At 58.7% G+C, this 19259-nt stretch overlaps 1 protein-coding gene across 1 annotated transcript in view; it reads left to right on the top strand.

Annotated features, from left to right (window-relative positions):
- Window positions 1–2018: 2018 nt before the first annotated feature.
- Window positions 2019–19259, top strand: part of CYTH4 (cytohesin 4) — a 30236-nt gene continuing 12995 nt past the window's right edge. The window contains exons 1-7 of the mRNA XM_012638036.1: window positions 2019–2146; window positions 11669–11751; window positions 13577–13641; window positions 14676–14742; window positions 16267–16385; window positions 17623–17703; window positions 19108–19220. Of these exons, the coding sequence (XP_012493490.1) occupies window positions 2128–2146; window positions 11669–11751; window positions 13577–13641; window positions 14676–14742; window positions 16267–16385; window positions 17623–17703; window positions 19108–19220 (547 nt within the window). The 5' untranslated portion in view covers window positions 2019–2127. The remainder of the gene's footprint in view (window positions 2147–11668; window positions 11752–13576; window positions 13642–14675; window positions 14743–16266; window positions 16386–17622; window positions 17704–19107; window positions 19221–19259) is intronic.

Here is a 19259-nt window from a genome sequence, read left to right as displayed (position 1 = left end):
ACTCTCACTGGTCAGGGTGGTGGGTGCACCCCCAAAACCCAGGGTCCCAGGTGCTAGCCAAGGGCCACCCTCAGCAGCAGGACTTTGGGAGGACAGCATCTTCAGCCCTGCTGAGTTAACTCTTTCCTGCACAGGGAATTATACCTTTCTCCACTTTTCCCTTTTTGAAATGACCCAGGAAATAAATGGTTTGTGGTGCCTCAGGCCCAAATCAGTTGAGAAAAATCTAGTTTACTATGGAGATAATTTCAACAAGTTTCCCAGAAAATAATCTCGAGTTATGCAGAAGCCAGGGGAGAGGGGGCAGTTCCAAAAGCCCTGAGTGCGCTAGACTGGGAGTTAGGAGGCCTGGCTTCTGGGCTGGAACTGGCCACTAACCCGAGTTCCAACCGGGTCAGGCATGTCCCAGAAATGAGCCTCCATTTTCTCTTCAGTGAAATGACAGCATTGAATCTCCCCTGCATCAGTGAGCAGTGGCTGTGTAACAAAGCACCCCAAAAGTCAGTGACTTAAACCACAAAAATGTATTAGTTCTTAGAAGCCTATGGGTCAGCAATTTGGGATGGGCTCAGCTTAGCGGTTCTTCTTCTGGCGTCACCTGGCCTCACTCATGAGAAAACAACCAGGGACAGCCGGGACAGCTGGACCCGTCTCCAGGTGGTCTTCCCTACTCTCACAGGCTAGCCCAGGTGCGCTCTCATGGCAGCAGGGCAGGGGGCCAAGGGCAAGAGTGGGAGCTGCAAGGCCTTTTAAAGCTCAGCCTCGAAAGTCAAGGAACATCATTTCTGCCTCACAGCCAGGACTCAAAGCCAGCTCAGCTTCCAGGAAAGAAGGAAGACTTCTCCCCTTGCACCCCCAGAAGAGTGGCAGCATCACAGTGCAAAAGAGCGGACATAGTAGCCGGTTTTTGATTAACCACACCATCTCCCCTATGTTCCCTTCATTCATTCATTCAGTCTACACTCCCACACCCACTATGTCCCCGGCACTTTTCCAGACACCAGGACACAAGGGTGGCCTTGTGCTCCCAGGGCCTCCAGACTGATGGGGAAACAGATGAACAGACCAATACGTGCCTTGAGCTTACCGTGAATGGGCGTTTATTTTACACCTTTTTCCATAAAGGATTTGAATCAATCTTCCAGAAAAGGCACAAGCAATAACATTTTTAATTTTAACCGAAGAAGGAGTGTTTACTGAGCACCTACTCTGTCCCAGGCGTCTCCCACATGTCATCTCACTCTATTTTTCTATATCCCTGCACTGTCGGTCCCCTCTCACAGGTCAGCAAAACGAGGCTCACTGCGGATAAGGGACTGGCCCAAGTCCACACAGTCCTGAGGGCAGAGCTGGGAGTCAAACAGCTGAGTCTGGCCCCGGAGTCCTTATGGCATACTAGAACAGCCGTGGGTGAGCTTCACATTTGACAGTGAGTTTCCTGGCAGCCTATGGGAAAAGAAAAACTGAACATATTACCCAACTGGTCACTAGACAGGGAAAAAGCCAGATATTTCTTTGAAGGGAAGCAAAGCCCTTCCTAGCACTGAATCAATTTGTCTCTTCTCCTGTGGGAGTTGCAAGCGAGCTTGTGGGGCGGAATATACGGGACTGTCCAAGCTGGGTGATACTTTCGCTTATATGTGGGGAGGTGGCTGGGTGACCATGGTCCCCTAGAGAAGGTTCATCAGTGACCGTCTTCCTTGGTGTGTGCACATGCTCCTGTGTGTGTGCATGTGCATGTGTGTGCGTATGTGCATGTGTGTCCATATGTGTGCATGTGCGTGTGCATGTGTGCATGTTTCTCTCTGTCTCACTGTCTTGCTCGTCTTATCAGCCCCTCCCCTCTCCCCAGCTGTCTCTTTCGTCTCTGTCCCTCCCTTGCTCACACCCCGATTGCTAAGGTCCCTGTCACTCGAAACTCCGCCAGTTTTTAGGAAGTGCTGCTGCTTCAAGAGCCTGTGCATGAGACCCCAGCGGGCCAGGACTTACTTCCTCCCCACACAGGGCTGGGCGGGGCGAGCAGGAAGGGGCCTTTTACAGTCAAGGTGACGCACCCCTGCCTGGCCAGCCCAAGCAGCAGCTGGGTCAGCGGGACAACGGGAGCACAGGCCACTTTGAGGGCTTCAGATGGACCTGTGCCACCCAGGTAAGCACCTGGGGCCAACGCCCCTGGGCCTCAGTGTTCTCTCCTGTAGAATGGGGATAATGGTGCCACTTCGCAGGGTCCTGCAAGGAATAGATGTGCACATGGATAGAACACAGGTGGGAAATGCAGCGGCAAGGTACAGACGTGTACGAGCTCAGGCTGTGTGTGCAGTTGTGTCCCAGAGGCTGGTGCAGAGCAGCAAGCAAAGCAGGCCCCGTGCCCACCCTCCCGAGCTGCGCTGCAGTGGGGGAGACAGACAGGAACTGTAATGTCATGTCATATGTCCGCTGGTGGCAAGCAGGATGGAGAAAAGTAAAGCAGGGTAAGGAAGGTGGTAGGGAGCAGCGAGCGGGGAGAGGCTGCAAGAGGAGATGCCCTTTGAACAGAGACCTGAAGGAGGGGAGGGAGAGATCTATGGGAGTTTCTGGGGAACGAACATTCCAGGCAGAAGGAACAGCCAGTGCAAAGGCTCAGAAGTGGCACTGAGAAAATTTACTTGTTGTGATAAAGATGACAATGTTGTGATGTTGGTGACAGTGATGCCTGTCTTGGCGGTTCAAGGGTCCTGAGGCCCCTTTCTGCCTTTAGGGGTTGGAGGGGCCTTGGGGAGGCCGAGGACACCATCAGAGCCAGCAGAGGGCCAGGCGTGAGCAGCAGGGGGCCTGACTGAGACCCTCCCTGGTAACCAGGGCCATGAGTCTGGGGACAGAGAGGAGAGAGGAGGCTGAGCAGTTGCTGGGGGAGAGAACAGGACAGGTCGTGTTTCTGGGAGGCAGAGAGAAGGGTCAGAAGAGGGGCCAGGTTCCTGCACTGGAGTTTCAGAATATTCCAGAATTGCCTGGAATTCCAGAACGTGAGGCCTGGTAGGAACCGTCCTGCTTCCCAGGTCCAGGTGACTGCAACCTTGTCCAGCAAAGCGCCCTTTCTTCAACAACACCCACCGCGGAGAACCTGACCCTGCCCGCTGGGCTCCCCTTACCCCCAGAGCGGGGAGGCCGTCGGCTCCAGGGAACACAGTTAGAGAACCACCGATCCATTTCAACAGCTGCCCCCTTACAGATGGGAAAAGGAGACCAAGAGAGGGAAAATCTTCCCAAGGCAGAGGCAGGACCACACCCCATCTTCAGACTCCCTGTCTAGTGCTCTCTCCCTGCCCCCACTTCTCCTGTGGGCTTCTGGGGGCAGGTGGCTCCCATACTGGGCAGGCTCAGTGAATCCGTGTGAGGGGCGACTGAAGGCAAAGGGAGACCCAGCAAGGGGCGGTCACCCGCTCAAGATTACCATCGTTGCTTTGCTCTTTGTGTCCTGACACCTGGGGTTTCAGGGGTGGCTGCCTCTGCGGTGCAGATGAGGAAACTGAGGCTCACAGAGGTGAACCGGAAGCAAGGACTGACTTGCTCAAGGCCACACAGCCAGTCAGTGGCAGAGCAGGGACAAGCAGCTGAGCGGAGAAAGAGCCCCAGTTGGCCTGGGCTGTGCAAAGCTCAGGGGATCGGGGCGGGGGTGGGGGGTCTGCTTTGCTTTAGGCTGCCACGGGGCGGAAGGGGATGAAATGGGGTCAGCGCAGGCAGTTTGTTGGGAGACTCGGGGTCTCCCATTGAGCGATTCGTCTTCTCATTCATTCCGTAAACAGTCCTCCAGTGCGCTGCACAATGCTGGGGACGGAGGTGACCTTGCCGTGGGCCTCAGCCTGCCGGGAGCGCTGGTCTGGGATGCTGGGGGTGAGGTGGGGAAAGGGGAGACAGTGGGATGTTGGAGGTGGGGTGTGGGGGGAGACGGATCCTACAGAACTTGACCCAGATGTGCAAACAGACCTGGAGATGGGAGGAAGTGGCTTTTCCCACCAGGGCAGGGAGATCTGGGAAGACTTCCTGGAGAAGGTGGAGGGGAGAGAGGGAGGGAAGGTCATTCCCCTCTTATCCAGGCTGGATCTTAATTGGAGCCTCTCCATGGCCAGGTGGCTTCCCCTCTCTGAGTTCCGATTTGTCATCCTGGCCCGGCCTGGGGAACTGGGAGGGCGGGGGGCGCACAGGGATTTGGAGAGGTTCCAGCTCTGCACCGACCTGCCATCGGTTATGGTGAATCTCTTCCTTCTGTGGGCCTCGGTTTTCCCACCTTGATTATGGACAGGATGGTGGCAGAGGTTCACCCAGGGCTACCTCTCCTCCTCCTGCCTTGCTCATGTGTCTGGAAGCAGGTAAAGTCCCCTCCCCCAGAGCCTGTGGGGAGGAGAGGTCCAGGTGACAAAGCCCCAACGTGACCAAAGACAGGCACTGGCCTGGTGCAGACGCAGTTAAAAATAGAGGCAGCTCAGCAGGGGGAGAGGAAGCCACCCGGGGCACCTGTGGGGCGTCTGGGACTAGGGCGGGAAGCGCTCCACCCACACCCCGGTCTCCCCAGCGTCCCTCACTCTGACACTTTGAGGGGCCTCTTTTTCGAGGGCCCCAAGATGGCGTCGTCCTGCCGCCCTGGAAAGGGGAAGTGAGCACAGCTGTCCTGGAAGCAGGGCTGCAAGCGCAGAGATTTCTAAAAATACGACGGGAAAGAGGAAGGGCAAAGGGGAAGTGGGAGGAGCTGGGGGCAGGTCGGGGCATCACGCCCGCAGCCGGGTCCGGGTGCCAGGGCGGCCACCGCCTGTGGGCACAGCGGCGTCGGGGTCCAGAGGGGCCTTGGTGGGGTGTGAGAGGCCCAGAGCTAAGTGGGGAGTAAATGGAGGTCCCTGGGGGTGGCGATTCTAATTTTATTATTTTGCGTGTATTCCTATTAATACCAACAACCCATCTCCATGAGCCTCCACCAGTGCCTGAAACTCCGCCATCACCGGGCTTGGAATCGGAAGTGGCCACTGTCAGGCTGTGTCCTTGTCACCCTCCCTGAACCTCGGTGTCCTCAGCTCTGAAATGGGGGAAACTATCTGGTATTTAACAAGTAGTCAGATGAAGGGGCGGAAGGCGTGGTGCCCACCACCTGCACCATGTTGGCTGCCGCAGGCCATGGGGGCCATCGGTGCAGTTATGTAGGTCCAGAAGCCCTTGACCAGTTGCCACCTTTTGGGGACGGGATGGACCCCAACGAAGGAGACAGTGGGCCGAGAGGATTCGTGATATGTTTGTCAACCACGAGGGAGCGTGAAAGCAGCTTATAAGTAAAAACGCAAGCACCCCCTCAGCATTCCCACGCAACCCCACTCCCCGGGGAAGCTGTGTTGCTGTGTGTGTTTCCAACCACACCTGTGCCTCAGTTTCCACAGCTCTACAAGGTTGGCTTTTCAGCGGGGCAGAGGGGTCTGTCTGTAGGCGACATTCTGCATCTTGTCTTCATTCTCAAACGTGCAACCGTGTCAGAACATCCAGGTTTAGTGTCTGCTGGGTTTGATGATTTGCGTGGAGACATCTGGCTTTGGAAGATCAACGTCAGGGCTGTGGCCTCAGAGCCCCAGCTGGGCCCAGATGTGAATCCCAGCTCTGCCACCTTCCAGCTCTGTCACCTGGGGCAGGACATTTAACCTGTCTGAGCATCAGATGCCTCATCTATAGAAGGACATCAGAAATACCTTCCTTCCAGAGGTGTTGGGCGTGGATGGGGACAGCCGGGAGCACACAGGGCCTGGCACACAGTAGGCGCGCACCCAGCATGCCCTTCCTTAACCAATGGCTCAGCTCGATCACAGCAATGTTGTGGGGAAGGGGAAGGAGGCGATGGAGGGGACAGTGTCCACACGGGCCCAGGAGGGCAGCTGGGAGGAGAGACAGAGGGTAAGCAGGAGCTGCCAGGCAACGAGGAAAAGGAAGAGCATCCCGGGCACAGGGAACAGCCTGTGCAAAGGCCACTGGGCAAGAGCTCAGGGGCGGGAAGGAAGGGCGTCCAGGGAGGCTGGGCAGAGCTCAGTCCTGGGGCGGGTGGGGCACAGTGTGAGAGGAGGGTGGGGGTCGCACGAGCAGGACCAGTGAGCCCAGTAAGATTGGGGGTCTTGTCCCCAGACAATGAGATGCTGTGGGAGGCTGGACCGGGGCAGGTGGAGAAGCCAGGGAGGCATCGGGAGTCATCGCAGTCCCCGGAGCAAAGTGACAGTGGTTAGGATGAGGGCGGGGCCGTGGAAATGGAGGGAAAATAGGCGGGACTTGTTCATGGAGGAGACCCATGAAGGGGTGAGAGACAGGTGGGTGTCAAGTGCCTCCTGGGGCTGCGTGGGGGCCGTTGCCAGAGCTCAGGACCTCAGGAAGGGGGCCGCGTGGAGGGGAGACTCTTGGGAGTTCAGTTGCGGGCATAATGACAAGAGCAGTGATGGCAGCACGTTGCCGGATCTGAAGCTCAGACGAGGGGCTGGAACTGAGGATTGTGAGAGTCCTGGGCCCGTGGGAGGAGCCAGGAGCTAAGGAGACCCCATGGGGAGAGAGGGGGGTGGGCCTAGGGCTGAGTCATGGGGGCCCCACACTCACCTCCTGACCGCGCGTGCCGAGCATCCATGCAGACGTGAGAGCCCACCCGGCTCCTCCAGACAGGCGGCCTGTCTGCACCCGGCCTCCCCCGGCGGCTGTGCCTGGTCAGAACCAGGGCACGAGCCCCGGCCAGCCGCAAAACCAAAAAATCTGCTCATTCACCTCCAAGTCGACTAGAGGTGACTGGTTTTTTCCATGGATGGGACTCGGCCTCCCTCCCTGTTTCTGGGAGAGGAGTTCCGGGCGGCTGCCCCGCTGCCCTGCTTGTCTCCACGTGGATGGCGCCTCACACCTTCTGTCTCTGCATATCCCAGCAGCTTGAGAACCTTCTCCCGGGGCAGAGAGAGGCTGGAGCGTCAGCAAACCGGGGTTTGGATCCCAGCACTGCCACGTCCTGGCTGTGTGACCTGGGGCAAGTCACTTCACCTTTCTGAGCCTCAGTGTCTTACACTGGAAAACATCTACTTCGCAGAGTTGCGAGGATTAAACAACATCGTGTATGCAGAGCTGCCGGCATGGAGTGGGTGTTTGTGAGCTTAAAGCTTAATGAAGCCCTTGCTTCATCCCCTGGTGTAAGTGCCACCTGCCCCTCCCCCCAGCTCTAGATTTGCAGAGCTCAGAGGTGCAGGCGCAGAAAGAAGCTCCCAAGTGGGTGGCCAGGAGGAGCGGTGTGTGGAGCACGCCTGCTCCCAGCGCCTGCACTCCCTGCTGGAGACAGTGGCCTATGGTGGCCATCGATTTGGGGTAGATGGTGACCCCGGGTAGATGGTGCCCCGTCCAAGCAGGACATTGCCGCCAAGCTGACACTGCAGCTGCACCTTCCAAAGTCTCCCCGCCGCTCCATCGGGCCGGCGTCTTCCGCTGGTGAGATGGGAGAGACAAACGGCAGATCCCACGGCCACACGCTCCCTTCGCGGCACCTTCGCCATAAAGAGGGCCCCTTGGTCCGATGTGGTGCTGTGTTGGTGGGTCAAACATTCTGGAAGCCGTGGACAATGGTGCTGGCTGAGGCCCTGTGGGCAGGAAAGGTAGACATACCCGAACGCGTGTGGGCTCCAATCGAGCTGAATCGCTGACTTTCGCAGAATAGAATTTGCCACTAAGTTGCCGGTTGGTCTTCGAGAGAAACGGTGGGCTCAACGCCGGGCTCTGCTGCCGGCACGGTGGACGTTGCACGGTGGCAGCAGGTCGGGGCCTCGGCGAGCAGGTCCACGCACGGCCCCCTCCGGGCTGCTCCATCCCCGCGCCCGCGCTTACTGTTGGTGGCCGGCCACCGGCAGGCCGAGTCGCCCTGCCGGCTCGCTGCTGTAGTGCCTCTCCTGTGCTGGACGCTTGCTGAGGGACACTAACGCGCTTTACAAAAAGCTCCACACTGTGTGCCACTCCTGCAGGGTCGCCCTCGTGCCTCCTGTCCTGACCTCTAACCTTCCAACCTGCCTGCTTTGCGGCCTCGGCCTGAGAAGCCAGGCCAGTCCCTGCTGCAGGTGAATGCGCGTAGAGTCTTACTTCTCTGCCCACGGGCAGTGGACGCGCAGGAGCCCTGCTCACGGCTCTGCCCGCGCGGGGACCTCCTCTTGCCACTGTCCTTCCGGGACACCTTTGAGCAGGGCTGCAGTTCAACAGCTGCTTAGTTTTCACTTGGCCTGCAGCCCAGCTCGGGCATTTTCCTCTGTTGTCAGAAGGTCGTGAGGGGCCCACCCATGCAGACACTGTGTGAGCTGAGGAACAGGCCCTGGTGCAATGGCAGTGGGTGACGTGAGGGTCTGGGCCACCTGTCCATGGAGCCCACTGGAGCCCGCTGGCTTTGCTTATGCCTGCTCCCGGGTGAGCCACTTACAAAGGATTGCTGTTGGGCTTGCCTGACCTCATGACTTGGTGGGTCAGACAGACCCATCCTGGCCGCTTAGTTTCTTGGTGTTGCACGGGCAGGCACTCTGACTCCACCAGGACCCGGGGGCATTCCAGAAACTGTTTTCTGCACAGTGTATAAATTCTCTGTTGCAGAGGGCATGGCCTTGCTCCCAAACCCCAGGTGTTGGCATTGCCAGTCTCCTGCTGGGGCCGCCATGAATTACACATGAGCATACTTCTAACTCCTCATATTTCTATCGGGTAGCTTGGCCCATGCCCAGACATGCTGCAGAGCCCTGCCCTGCCCTGGGCCCGCTGAAAGCTGGCAGCCTTGTGTGTCACTCAGTGAACGGGTTGGAACAGCACCCCCAGGGGTGGAATATGCTGCCTCGGAACTCCGAGAGGCCTACCAGGTTTTTATGTTTCCTTCTAAGTGGTGGAAGACGCAACAGGGAAATGCTCGTCCTTTACTTTGGAAGGGATGTCCCAGAAAGGATGGGGCCACCTAAAAGTCTGCAGATGTGGCGAGCCTCTGAATCGCCGTGAGATTCACCTCCCGCTCTCTGGAGCTCCTGTGTCTTACCAGGGCCACCTCTCTTTCATCTGGCTCGATTCACTTGCTGTCACCAATATGGGGGACCAGTGCGATGTTGGGGTCTCCAGACGGTGCTATGACGGAGGGCAGGAGCGTTAACAGGATGCTGGGGCAAGCCTATCGAAGGGTTCAGTCTGCATCCTACGTGGGTGCAAACGATTTCTGACCCTCCTTCCCGACAGACGGAAGGCAACCAATTTGCCAGACCGATGATGACACCAGGTGCCGGGCCGTGTTCAGGTGCTCTAGCAAGGGCGCCACGCCTGGCACAGCAGCTGCAGTGGGGCTCCCCTGCTTCGTTCGTGGTGGTCCGCTGCCATCCTCCAGACTGGGGAAGCGCTTGGGGATGTGATGAGGCCATCACCCCGCCTCCTTTAGGTCCCAAGGGTGGCACTAACACCTGCCATTGCCCTGAGGTTACAGCATTGTTTCTGATTTCCTCTCGTAGTTGCGGGAGTGATGAGGCAGCTTTGCGGATTTCCCAGTAGCCTTCCTCACTACAGCGGTCCTGACCCCATGAGCCGAGGTACCAGTGTGGGGCCAAGAACCAAGCATGTCCATTCCAGTTACACACCTGTAGACCAGGACGTGGCCGTGACCCAAGCAGACCCCTAGGGACCTGGACCCGGCCAGGACTCCGTTTGTCACCTGGTCTCTGTACACCCCCATCCTCATGGGCCTTGAAGACGCTTCAGTCTCAAGTGTCAATGTCAACTCGGATCCAGCGTCCAACAGTCCTCAGAACGTTTGGATGTCGCCCTTTCCCCAGCGTGCGGTTACTAGAGTAAACGGCCACAGGTGTTTTGCGGGAAGGGCCAGAGAATCATTGCCACGTGTCCTTGCCATAGTGTTGCAGGACCCTTCCTTCTGGGGACCCAGGCTCTCCTTCGGTCAGTACATTCTGGACGTGAAAACGGGGTCAGGTCCGAAAACTAGGCAAGGGGCCTTGGTTCTTTACTGCAGTGGCTGCCCCTAGGAGGGGCGTGTCCTGGGGCAAGGCAGTGAGCGCCTGGGGAGCGTCTCAGCCGTGAGCCAGCAGCAGGACTGGGCACCCTGGTCCTCAAGAGGAGCGGATGGCGCAACGTAGCATCCATTGTGTGCGTGTTGGCCCCTTACTGAATGCTGGATTCTTGCCGGGCGTTTGACAACATTTAGCTCTTTTATTCCTGACGGCCGCCCTCCTAGGAAAGGCTGTGCTCACATTTCGTAGACAAGGGTGCTGTATTAGTTATGTCTCAGGCTCAGCTGCCGTGACCAGACTCAGAATAACGGCAACTGAGACATTCTCAAACCTCATTTATCCTCCTGGAAAAGTCCAAACGGACAGGTGGTCAAGATGAATTTGATGACTCTTCCCCAGGCCACTGCCTGGGGACCTGGGCTCCTTCTCACTCGGCCCCTGCCAGCTCAACGCGAGGCTGCCGCCTCAGAGAAGTAGCACAAGGGGTACTTGGCCTCCTCTCTGGGTTCATGGGGGAGCTGACGTCTGTGCTTGCAGAACCTTGCAGAAATGTGACCAGGCACTTCCTAGAGCTGCGGCATGCAGGTCGGGCAGGGGCTGCACGGCAGACAGGAGAAGACACCGCAGGGTGGAGGAACGCCTGGGCAAAGTGGGGAATGCGGCTGAGCACCGGACGTTTCAGGGGCGGCGAGGAGGCGGCGGGCTGGACTGGAAGGCGCTTGCTGACAGTGGCAGGGAATGAGGCCGGCTGCAGACGCTGGGAGATCGTGGAGGCCCCGGGGCCAGGGTGAGGACTTCTTCTCTGAGTAATAGGGAGCCCATGGGGATTCTGACCAGGAGAGTGTCGTGGATGGAACAGAAGCCACAATGCAGAGTGGAGGTGGCACAGCTGACCCAGTTGTGGGAATCGTCATATAGCACTTTGCACAGAACGCACCACACACATCCCATTTGATTCATTTCCAGGTGAAGATGAAAGAGCACGGGCTTTGTAGTCAGCCCAATCCGAGGTCCCATCCCAGCTCAGTAACCTTGTCCTTGTGAGTCCTTGGTCGGGTCACCTCACCTCTCTGAGCCTCGGCATCTGGAGGCAGGGACTGTAAACTGTCCCCCCAAATCCAGCCTCTCCCCCTTACATGGTAAGAACACCAGGACCCTGTCCTAAGGGCTCCTTTCCCAGCTTCCCTTGCAGGGAGGTGTAGCCATGTGAGCACATCCCGGCCAGTGGGGGGTGAGGCCAATGGCGTGCCACTTCCGGGCTGTGCAAGTGAATGAGTGAGCGAATAATAAGCGTGGAGCCAGTGAAGGAGTAGATTCAAGTTCCAGGGAAGCAGCAAAGCCTCCAGCAAGTGCTTTACTGAGTGCTACCGTGTCAGGCTCTTCCTCGGTGCTGGGACGCCGCAGGGAGCAGAAGAGCAAGGCAGGCGAACACTCGTGGAGCTGAGGGCCCACTGGGGGCGGCAGAGAAGATGCATGTGAACACGATACTGCGGGGGTCTCTGTGGGGGGTCGGTGGGAGAAAGAGCAAGCAGGACAGCAAGGGAGGGGGAGGCAGGCCCCAGGAAGAGGGCAGGCGAGTCCTGGGTGTCCGGAGGGAAGAGCGCCCTCAGGCAGGCAGCGCGCTCAGTGTGGCTGGAGCGAGTGAGGGAGGAGGAGGCCGGTTCTTCTCTCCGCAGACCCCGTGGAGCTGAGCAGCGGGGAGGCGGAGGAGCTGCAGCGTATCAGGTGGCACCGGAAGCAGCTTCTGGAGGACATCCAGGTGAGCGCGCAGGTGCACGCGCCCGCGTCCACAGACGCTCACACATGCCCATGCTGACGCACGCCCACGAGCACGCACGTACGCTCACCTACCCTCCCGCTCCCAACCCAGCCTGGTCAGAGAGCACGGCCAGACCCCGGCCACACCCAGCCCCAGCCCAGCCCCAGGAGTAGGAGAGCAGGGAGACTACAGAATCCCGAGGACCTGTCAGTAGGGGATGGAGGGCAGCCATCCAACAAAGCACCTACTGTGTGCCAAGCCCCACTCGGGCCTTTAGCAGCCTCGTCCCATGGCAGGTGCTAACCCCAGCTGTGTGGCCTCAGCCAGGCCTCATCCCCTTAAATTGGGGAACACTTGGTCAGGAGTTCAGCTGTCGGTTTCCTAGACATCAACTCATCTGGTTCTCAGCAACCCTCTGAGGCAGGTCTGGGCCCTGCTCTTGGAACTGCCTTGCTCTGTCCTGCCCCAGGGCCTTTGCATGTACAGTTCCCCCACAACCTGGACTCTCCCAGCCCCCTTCGTGGCTCCTCTCACCATGTGATTGTCAGCTCTAATGCCACCTCCTCCTGGAGGCTGCCCTGACCACCCTGGCTATAGGTGCTGTGCCCCGACTCCTACACACACGAGAGGCCAGTGAGGGAGGAAGGCGCGAAATCATTCGCCACCTGGTCCTTTACTGAGCTCTGCTCCGTGCTGGGCTCTTTCTACACCACTGCTCAGCCATGCTCTGCACAGTTGTTCAGCCTATGGCCACTCATGCGCCCAGTGCTACTAGCCTGTGCGCTCTACAAGAGCAGGGCCAGGTCTGCCTGCCCCCCACCCCCACTGCAGCCCCAGCCCACTAGTAGAGCATAGTAGGTGCTCAGTTAGCACTTGCAAATGAATCCCCATTTTACTTGTGGGGTAGCCACTCCATGACTCAGCTAAGGTGTCATGGGTGGAGCGGACGGGGCTCAGGTGTAGGTGCTATGGCCTGGAGCTGGCCCTGAGACCTGAGGAGGGAGGGCCTGGGGTGCTTCTTGGGGTCGCTTGCCAGGTGCTCATGCCACTGCCCTGCAGAGGGGGCTGGACCAGCTGCCCCTCTCCCCCTCTACTCTGTGGTGGTGGTTGCAGGGAGAGGGGTCGGGGGTCTCCTCTGCCACCAGGCGCTTCCTCCAGAGTCAAGATGAAACAGGCTTGGGGTGGAGTCCAACCCTGGCGTGTCGCGCCACCTCTCTGTGCTTCAGTGTCCTCGTCTGTAACGCCCACGGGAATTGCAGCGTCCCTGAGAAGAGGGCCTGCCCTGCCTGTGCCCTGGTCTCCCTGTAGTACCTGGCACATTTCGGCACCTAGGAGTAGATGGAGGGAGGCAGAGACAGCTGGGGCCTGACGGTGGAACTGGGGGGCAGCAGGGAACCGTGGGAGGTGTCTCGCAGGGCGGGGGCAGGCTCCACGCTGTGCGCCAGAGAGATGCCAGCAGGTGGGGCAGGCGTGTCCAGTGGGCTTGGCTAGAGGGCAGGAGACTTCACTGCTGCAGAGGGGAGAGGTTGGAAGATTGGCTAAGGTGTGGGGGCCTCAGACTCCCACCCCCCAAAGACAAGAGCCAGTGGAGGGACGGGTGTAGACAGAGGCAATGGAGGGACTTTGAGGGTAGGAGACATCTGGGGAGCGGATCTGTCAGGCTGAGGGTCCCTTAGACTGGGGGCCCAGGATAGAGGTCAGGGAGGGGGCCAGGTCAGGAGTCTCGCCCAGGGGTGCGAGTGGTTGCTGTGGGAGGGTCGTAAAACCCCTCGGGTCCTGGCCTCTGCCCCTGCCCCTCCCGATCGCACCCTCTGCCACCCCGCAGAAGCTGAAGGATGAGATCGCGGATGTGTTTGCCCAAATCGACTGCTTCGAGAGCGCGGAGGAGAGGTGAGGGGCCTGGGGGGCCCAGGGAAGCTGCCGCAGTTGCTTCCCAAGCATGTCGCACACCATGAATGAGCAGGGGCTGTGCCTAGGCCCCCAGGTCTGGTGAAACTGGGGATCAGCCCAGGAGGCGGAGGCAGCAATGAGACAGGAGCAGGGTGGCCCTGCCCCCATGCCCAGTCAAAGCTGGTCCTTGCTTCCAGACTGACCCTCTCTTGAGAGACACCCCGTCCTCCCATCCCCTCCACTGAAAGTCTCACCCTGGCCCCCGGCCCAGCCCCTGCCTGATCACTGGCCACAGCATCCTGGGATGGGGGTGGGGAAGGGAAGCTAGGCCCCAAGGACAAGGATGAGGGAGCCCAGGCCTCACACGGCAGGGGCAGGGCCAGGGCAGGACCACCTCCCCGCTCGCCACTCACAGGGCGTCATCCCCCCGCTCCTGCTATGGAGGGTTCCCACTGGTTCCAAGACCTCGGGCTGGTCCTGCCCCTCTCTGGGCTCAGTTTCCCCATTTGTGCAATGAGGAGGCCGGTTCCTACACGATCCCCTAGGGCCCCAGAGCACTGACTCCTACATCTGGTGTCCCCACCCTGCCCCTGTGCCCCTTAGATCTACACCTCCCCGGCCCCCTCCCCTCCCCACTCACACGTGTGCACACATGCATGGCCCTGCGTCTCCAGCCTCCCTGTTCCAGCCACAGTGGTAACCACGTGACCGTGAGCCTAGCTCCAGAGCCTGTGCTCTCACCCCCAGCCTCCCGTTTTCTTGGACGGGGCCGCGTCTAAGTTCTCCCCGACGGCAACTCTGGGCTCCTCTCCTGAGAGCTGCTCAGTGCTCATGCCAGGCCCATTGGAGGAGTCAGGGGAGGAGCTCAGAGCCTGCGTTTCTCTCACCCTCCCAGGCGGTTCCCATGGAGGGCCCAGGACCCCACTTGGAGGCCTCTGGGAATATGGGCTCCTGCTGGGGAGAGGGCCCCTGGGGACGGGAGGGGGTGCCTCGGGGTCCTGGAGCAGTCCCGGCTGACATCCTCGTGTCTGCAGCCGCATGGCCCAGAAGGAGAAGGAGCTGTGTATCGGGCGCAAGAAGTTCAACATGGACCCCACCAAGGTGGGCGGTCGTGGGGGGCCTGGGCCGTGGGGTGGGGAAGCTTCATGCCAGACACCTCCGCAGTGTCCTCTCGCTCCCCTGGACGGACACAGCAACCCCGCAGGAGAGGACACTGTGGCCCAGCAGGGCTGAGCACCTTGTCCCATGGCCAGCTGTGGCCGGGGCGCTGTCCACCCACGGCATAGCAGCCCTGGGCACGAGGTGGCAGCCAGGAGGATGGGGAGTCTGTGATGTCCACGCGCCTGAGCCAGTCCATCCCCACCCTGGGCCCCCGCTTTCTCCTCTTTGAATAGGGCTTTGGGCAGTGGGGCCCTTAGATGTGGGGCTCGGTCTCCAGAAGTGTCTTCCAGCCATGGGCTGGGGGAGAGCCAGCCTTCAGTGCCGCCCCACACTCCCTCTGCTGGCACCGGGCACGGGGCTCAGGGCTGGGTGACCCTGCTCCCCACCCCCACCCCCCATGGCCTCGGAGAAACCCCAACCCCCACCCCTCGCCCTGCCAGGTGGCAGGTGGGCTCCCCTTCCTGCAGGGACAGAGAGACAGGAGGAAGCCACACGCCAAGGTGGGGCCAGGGCAGCCAGTGGGGAGTGTCAGGCTGGGGCTCTGGAAATTGACCGCTGTGGGTCAGGGGCCGCCCCTTCCCCATCGCAGGCCCAGAGTCACAGCCGGTCACCTCCCAGGGCCACAGACCCGCAGCCCCCACCCCCGTTCACGCAGACCCACACACACACTCGCACTAGCTCACACTCCCACCCCGGCTCGTCGGGGGCCCCTGAGGGGTCCCCGGTGCCCTCTGCCTGTCACTCCGAGCCCCCCACAGTCTGCACCCACCTCCAGCAGTGAGACAGGAGGAACCAGTACAGAAAACCAGGGGTCAACCCCTCACACTCCTAAAATCAGAGCGATGGACTGCGAATGCCAGGGTAGTGAGGAGCGATGCTTGCGAAGTTGCCAAATCCGGAAAGCAGGCCCCAGGGTGGCGGGCGTGGTCTGCTCGCATTTTCGCACAGCAAGGGAAGGAAGGACACCACAATGGAAAGTGTCTACCTCCGAGTGCAGGACTGGGGCAATTTCCTCCCCTTCTGATTTAGCTGTTTTTTCTATCTTTTATACAATAGACATAGATTACTTGTGTGAAAGAATCAAACACTATTTTTAAATAATATGAGTTTTAGGGGAACAAAAGGAAGGGCTGAATCATTGAATCTTAGAATTATGAATTCATAGAATCATTGAAGCATATAATCAAAGAATGCCAGCCTGAATGGGGACCCTGGGGAGCACCTGGCATGAACCTGGCTCATTGCAGGAAGCCCAGCTTTCTTTGCACGCCTCCAGTGACGGAGAGCTCAGCACTTCATGGAGGCCGCTTCTATAAAGGAGGGGACACGACTTCCCAGAACAAGTTGTGCCAACGCCAGAATGCCGGGCCCCAGGGCTCTGGCCACGGGGGCTCCCTCCCAGCCCCCTTGCCCCCAGGCCTGCTGCTGTGCGGGGGCTGCTCACAGGCTCTGTGTCCCCTCCAGGGCATCCAGTATCTCATTGAGCACAAGCTGCTGAGCCCCGACGTCCAGGACATCGCCCGGTTCCTGTACAAGGGCGAGGGCCTCAACAAGACAGCCATCGGCACCTACCTGGGGGAGAGGTAAGGGGGCGGGGCCTTAGGCAGGAGATGAGGGTGTATAGGTGTGTGGATGTGCAGGTAAGTGGGAGAGTGAATTATGTCAGGAAAGTCCTAACTCCTAGGGCCTGAGGGGGCTAACTGCTCACCCTCTCCGGACTGAGCCAAAGCCTGCCTGCCTGCATTCATTCATTCATTCATTTATTTGACAAATAAATATTATTTAGCATCTGTATTCCAGGCATTATCCTAAGCCTCCGATGCACACCAGTGAACAGAGCAGACAAGCTCCTGCCCTCGGGGAGGCACCTCCTACCTCCTAATGGGGAAGACCGATCTCAATATATGCAAACTACATTAGAAAAGGATAAGCTCTAGGGATATGAATAAAGCTGGGAAGAGGGGTCAGAAGTGCTGGGAACTATGGGTAGGGCTGTGATTTTAAATCACATGGACAGGAAGGGCCTCACAGAGAAGGTGATGTTTGGCTGAAACTTAAAGGAGTTGAGGGAGTGAGCAATGCAAACACTGGAGAAGAGCATTTTAGGAACAGCAAGTGCAAAGGTCCTGGGGCAGAAGCAGGCTTAAGGAACAGCAAGTTAATGAGACTGGAAGAGGGGAAAGAGTAGGAGGAAGTAGTAGGCAACAAGGTGGGGACTCGTGGGAGGGCTCTGGGTGGGGGAGTGGTCTGAGACCACCCCTCTGGCTGGTGGATGAGGTAGGCTGTAGGAGCAAAGGGTGGAACTGGCCAGGAACTGGTGATCCTTCTCCCAAGCTCCCCAGAGGACACGATTCCCTCCCTAGGCGAGCAGGAAATGCACGCGGCGAGAAGGGCAGCCCTCCCCATTCAAGAGCTAGGAAGAGGCAGGAAATGGGGGAGGCCCGGTTCTCCCCATTGTACAGATGAGGAAACTGGGGCTTGGGAAGGTCAAGTGGCTTGAGCGGGGTCACCCAGGTAGGAAGTAACGAGGAAGGACTTGACACAGGGCAGGCCGCTCCAAAGCCAGAGCTCCCCCCGTGGCCCGCTCAGTGCTGGTGAGCCGCGAAGGGGTGTGACAGTGCCTGCCTGCATGGGAGGACGCGGCTGTGCCCTCGGGCTGTGATATGGGTGGGACAGTTGTGAGGAGACCAGATGGTGGCTGGACCACGGAAGGACAGACATCTCTCACCTCCTCTCCCTCCCCCACCTCAACCGCCTCCAGGAGGCGGGTGCCAGCAAGTGCCCGAGTGAGTCCCGCCCTCCCTTCTGTCCCCTCCCCAGGGACCCTGTCAACCTGCAAGTCCTCCAGGCCTTCGTGGACTGCCACGAGTTCGCCAACCTCAACCTCGTCCAGGCCCTCAGGTGAGCAGTCTGGGGGGCAGGGACTCGGCCCTCAGGGGCGGCACAGCAGGGGCTGGGGGCATCAGGACACACACAGCTGACAGCACAAAGGGCCGGGAGCAAAGAGGAGGAAGCGAGCAGCAAAAATGAATTAGTGACGGTCCCCGCGTCCCAGGGCCGAGGAGGACTGCCTGGAACAGGGCCTGGCCCACTGCTACTGCTACTAGTATTATTATATCGTTATGATGATATTTAATCATTATAATCGTTATCACTTTTTACCATGATTCTACTACTTTTTGGATTAGTGCTTGTTTTATTTATTTCATTAATGCAGCTTAGTATGTATAGCATTTATTATTACTTATTTTCTAATTAGAATATTGCTATTGTACTCAGTTTTATAACTACAGAGACAGTACAGTGTATCAGTTAGGAGCACAAACTCTGGAGCTAGACCACACAGTTCAAGTCCCAGCTCTGCCACTCACCCCCCGAGTGACCTGGAGCAGGTCACAGTAATATTGCTCTGTGCCTCAATTTCCTCATCTGTAAAATGGGGATACTAATTCCAACTTCACAGTGTTGTGAGGACTAAAGGAGAAAGTGTTTAGAACTTATTCATAGTAAGTGCTTAGTAAGTCTTGCTGCTGCTAGCAATGCCTGGAAACTCAGCTCCCAAGAAGGGGCATCTGATGTGGGCATTGACAGGTGAGTAGGAGTCTGCAAAACAGAGAAAGAAAACACTACCACTATCCAGGTAGTGTGGCCTGCCCTCCAACTCCTATGCTCTTTAAGGGAGAGGGGTAGGTGACATCGGAGTCTCTCATATTCATTCATTCATTCACCCAATCACTTATTCCATAGCGATTGAGTGGTTACCGAGCAGTTCCTAGGTGTCCAGGCCTGTGAGGCCCAGGAAGAGATGTGAGAGGAACAGGCACAGCCAGTGCCCTCAGGGAACTTGGCTTGAAGCTTGAAATCACCAACTTCCAGAGCTGGAGAGAAGCTTAGGTTCCAAGAAAGAGAGGCCCAGCCAGGGAAAGGCACTTGCCAGGGCCCCACAGCCGGACCCCAGGGCCCAGGGCCCAGGCCAGGGCAGCTGCGAACGCAAGGCGGGCCGAGGCCTCCTTATGCGCTGAGGCGGACTGGGCCACAGTCAGGGCTGGGATTCAGATGGTCAGAGGGGAGCGCATGCTTGTCCCCGTGTTCCAAAAGAGAAGGCATTTCCTAGATACCTCTTGCGTGCTTGGTACGCACACATGCAAATCCCACGTACCCTTCCCCGTGACTCTAGGCTGCCCAGTTGCAGATCCTCCCACTTACAGGATAAGGAGACTAGGCCTGGGAGAGGCAGAGCAGCTTGTCTGGGGACCACCAAGAGCCCCCCTCCTCCCCTGCCCATGGCCTATTCCTCCCCGCCAGGCAGTTCCTGTGGAGCTTCCGGCTGCCGGGGGAGGCGCAGAAGATTGACCGGATGATGGAGACCTTTGCCACTCGATACTGCCTCTGCAACCCGGGCGTCTTCCAGTCCACAGGTGCTGGGAGTGGGGTGGGACCCAGGGCTCTGGGACCCC

The sequence above is a fragment of the Propithecus coquereli genome, unplaced genomic scaffold (assembly GCF_000956105.1).
Source record: "Propithecus coquereli isolate 6110/MARCELLA unplaced genomic scaffold, Pcoq_1.0 Scaffold126, whole genome shotgun sequence".
NCBI lineage: Eukaryota > Metazoa > Chordata > Mammalia > Primates > Indriidae > Propithecus > Propithecus coquereli.
Note: the sequence above shows the minus strand (reverse complement) of the source record. Positions and strands in the feature narration are given on the sequence as shown.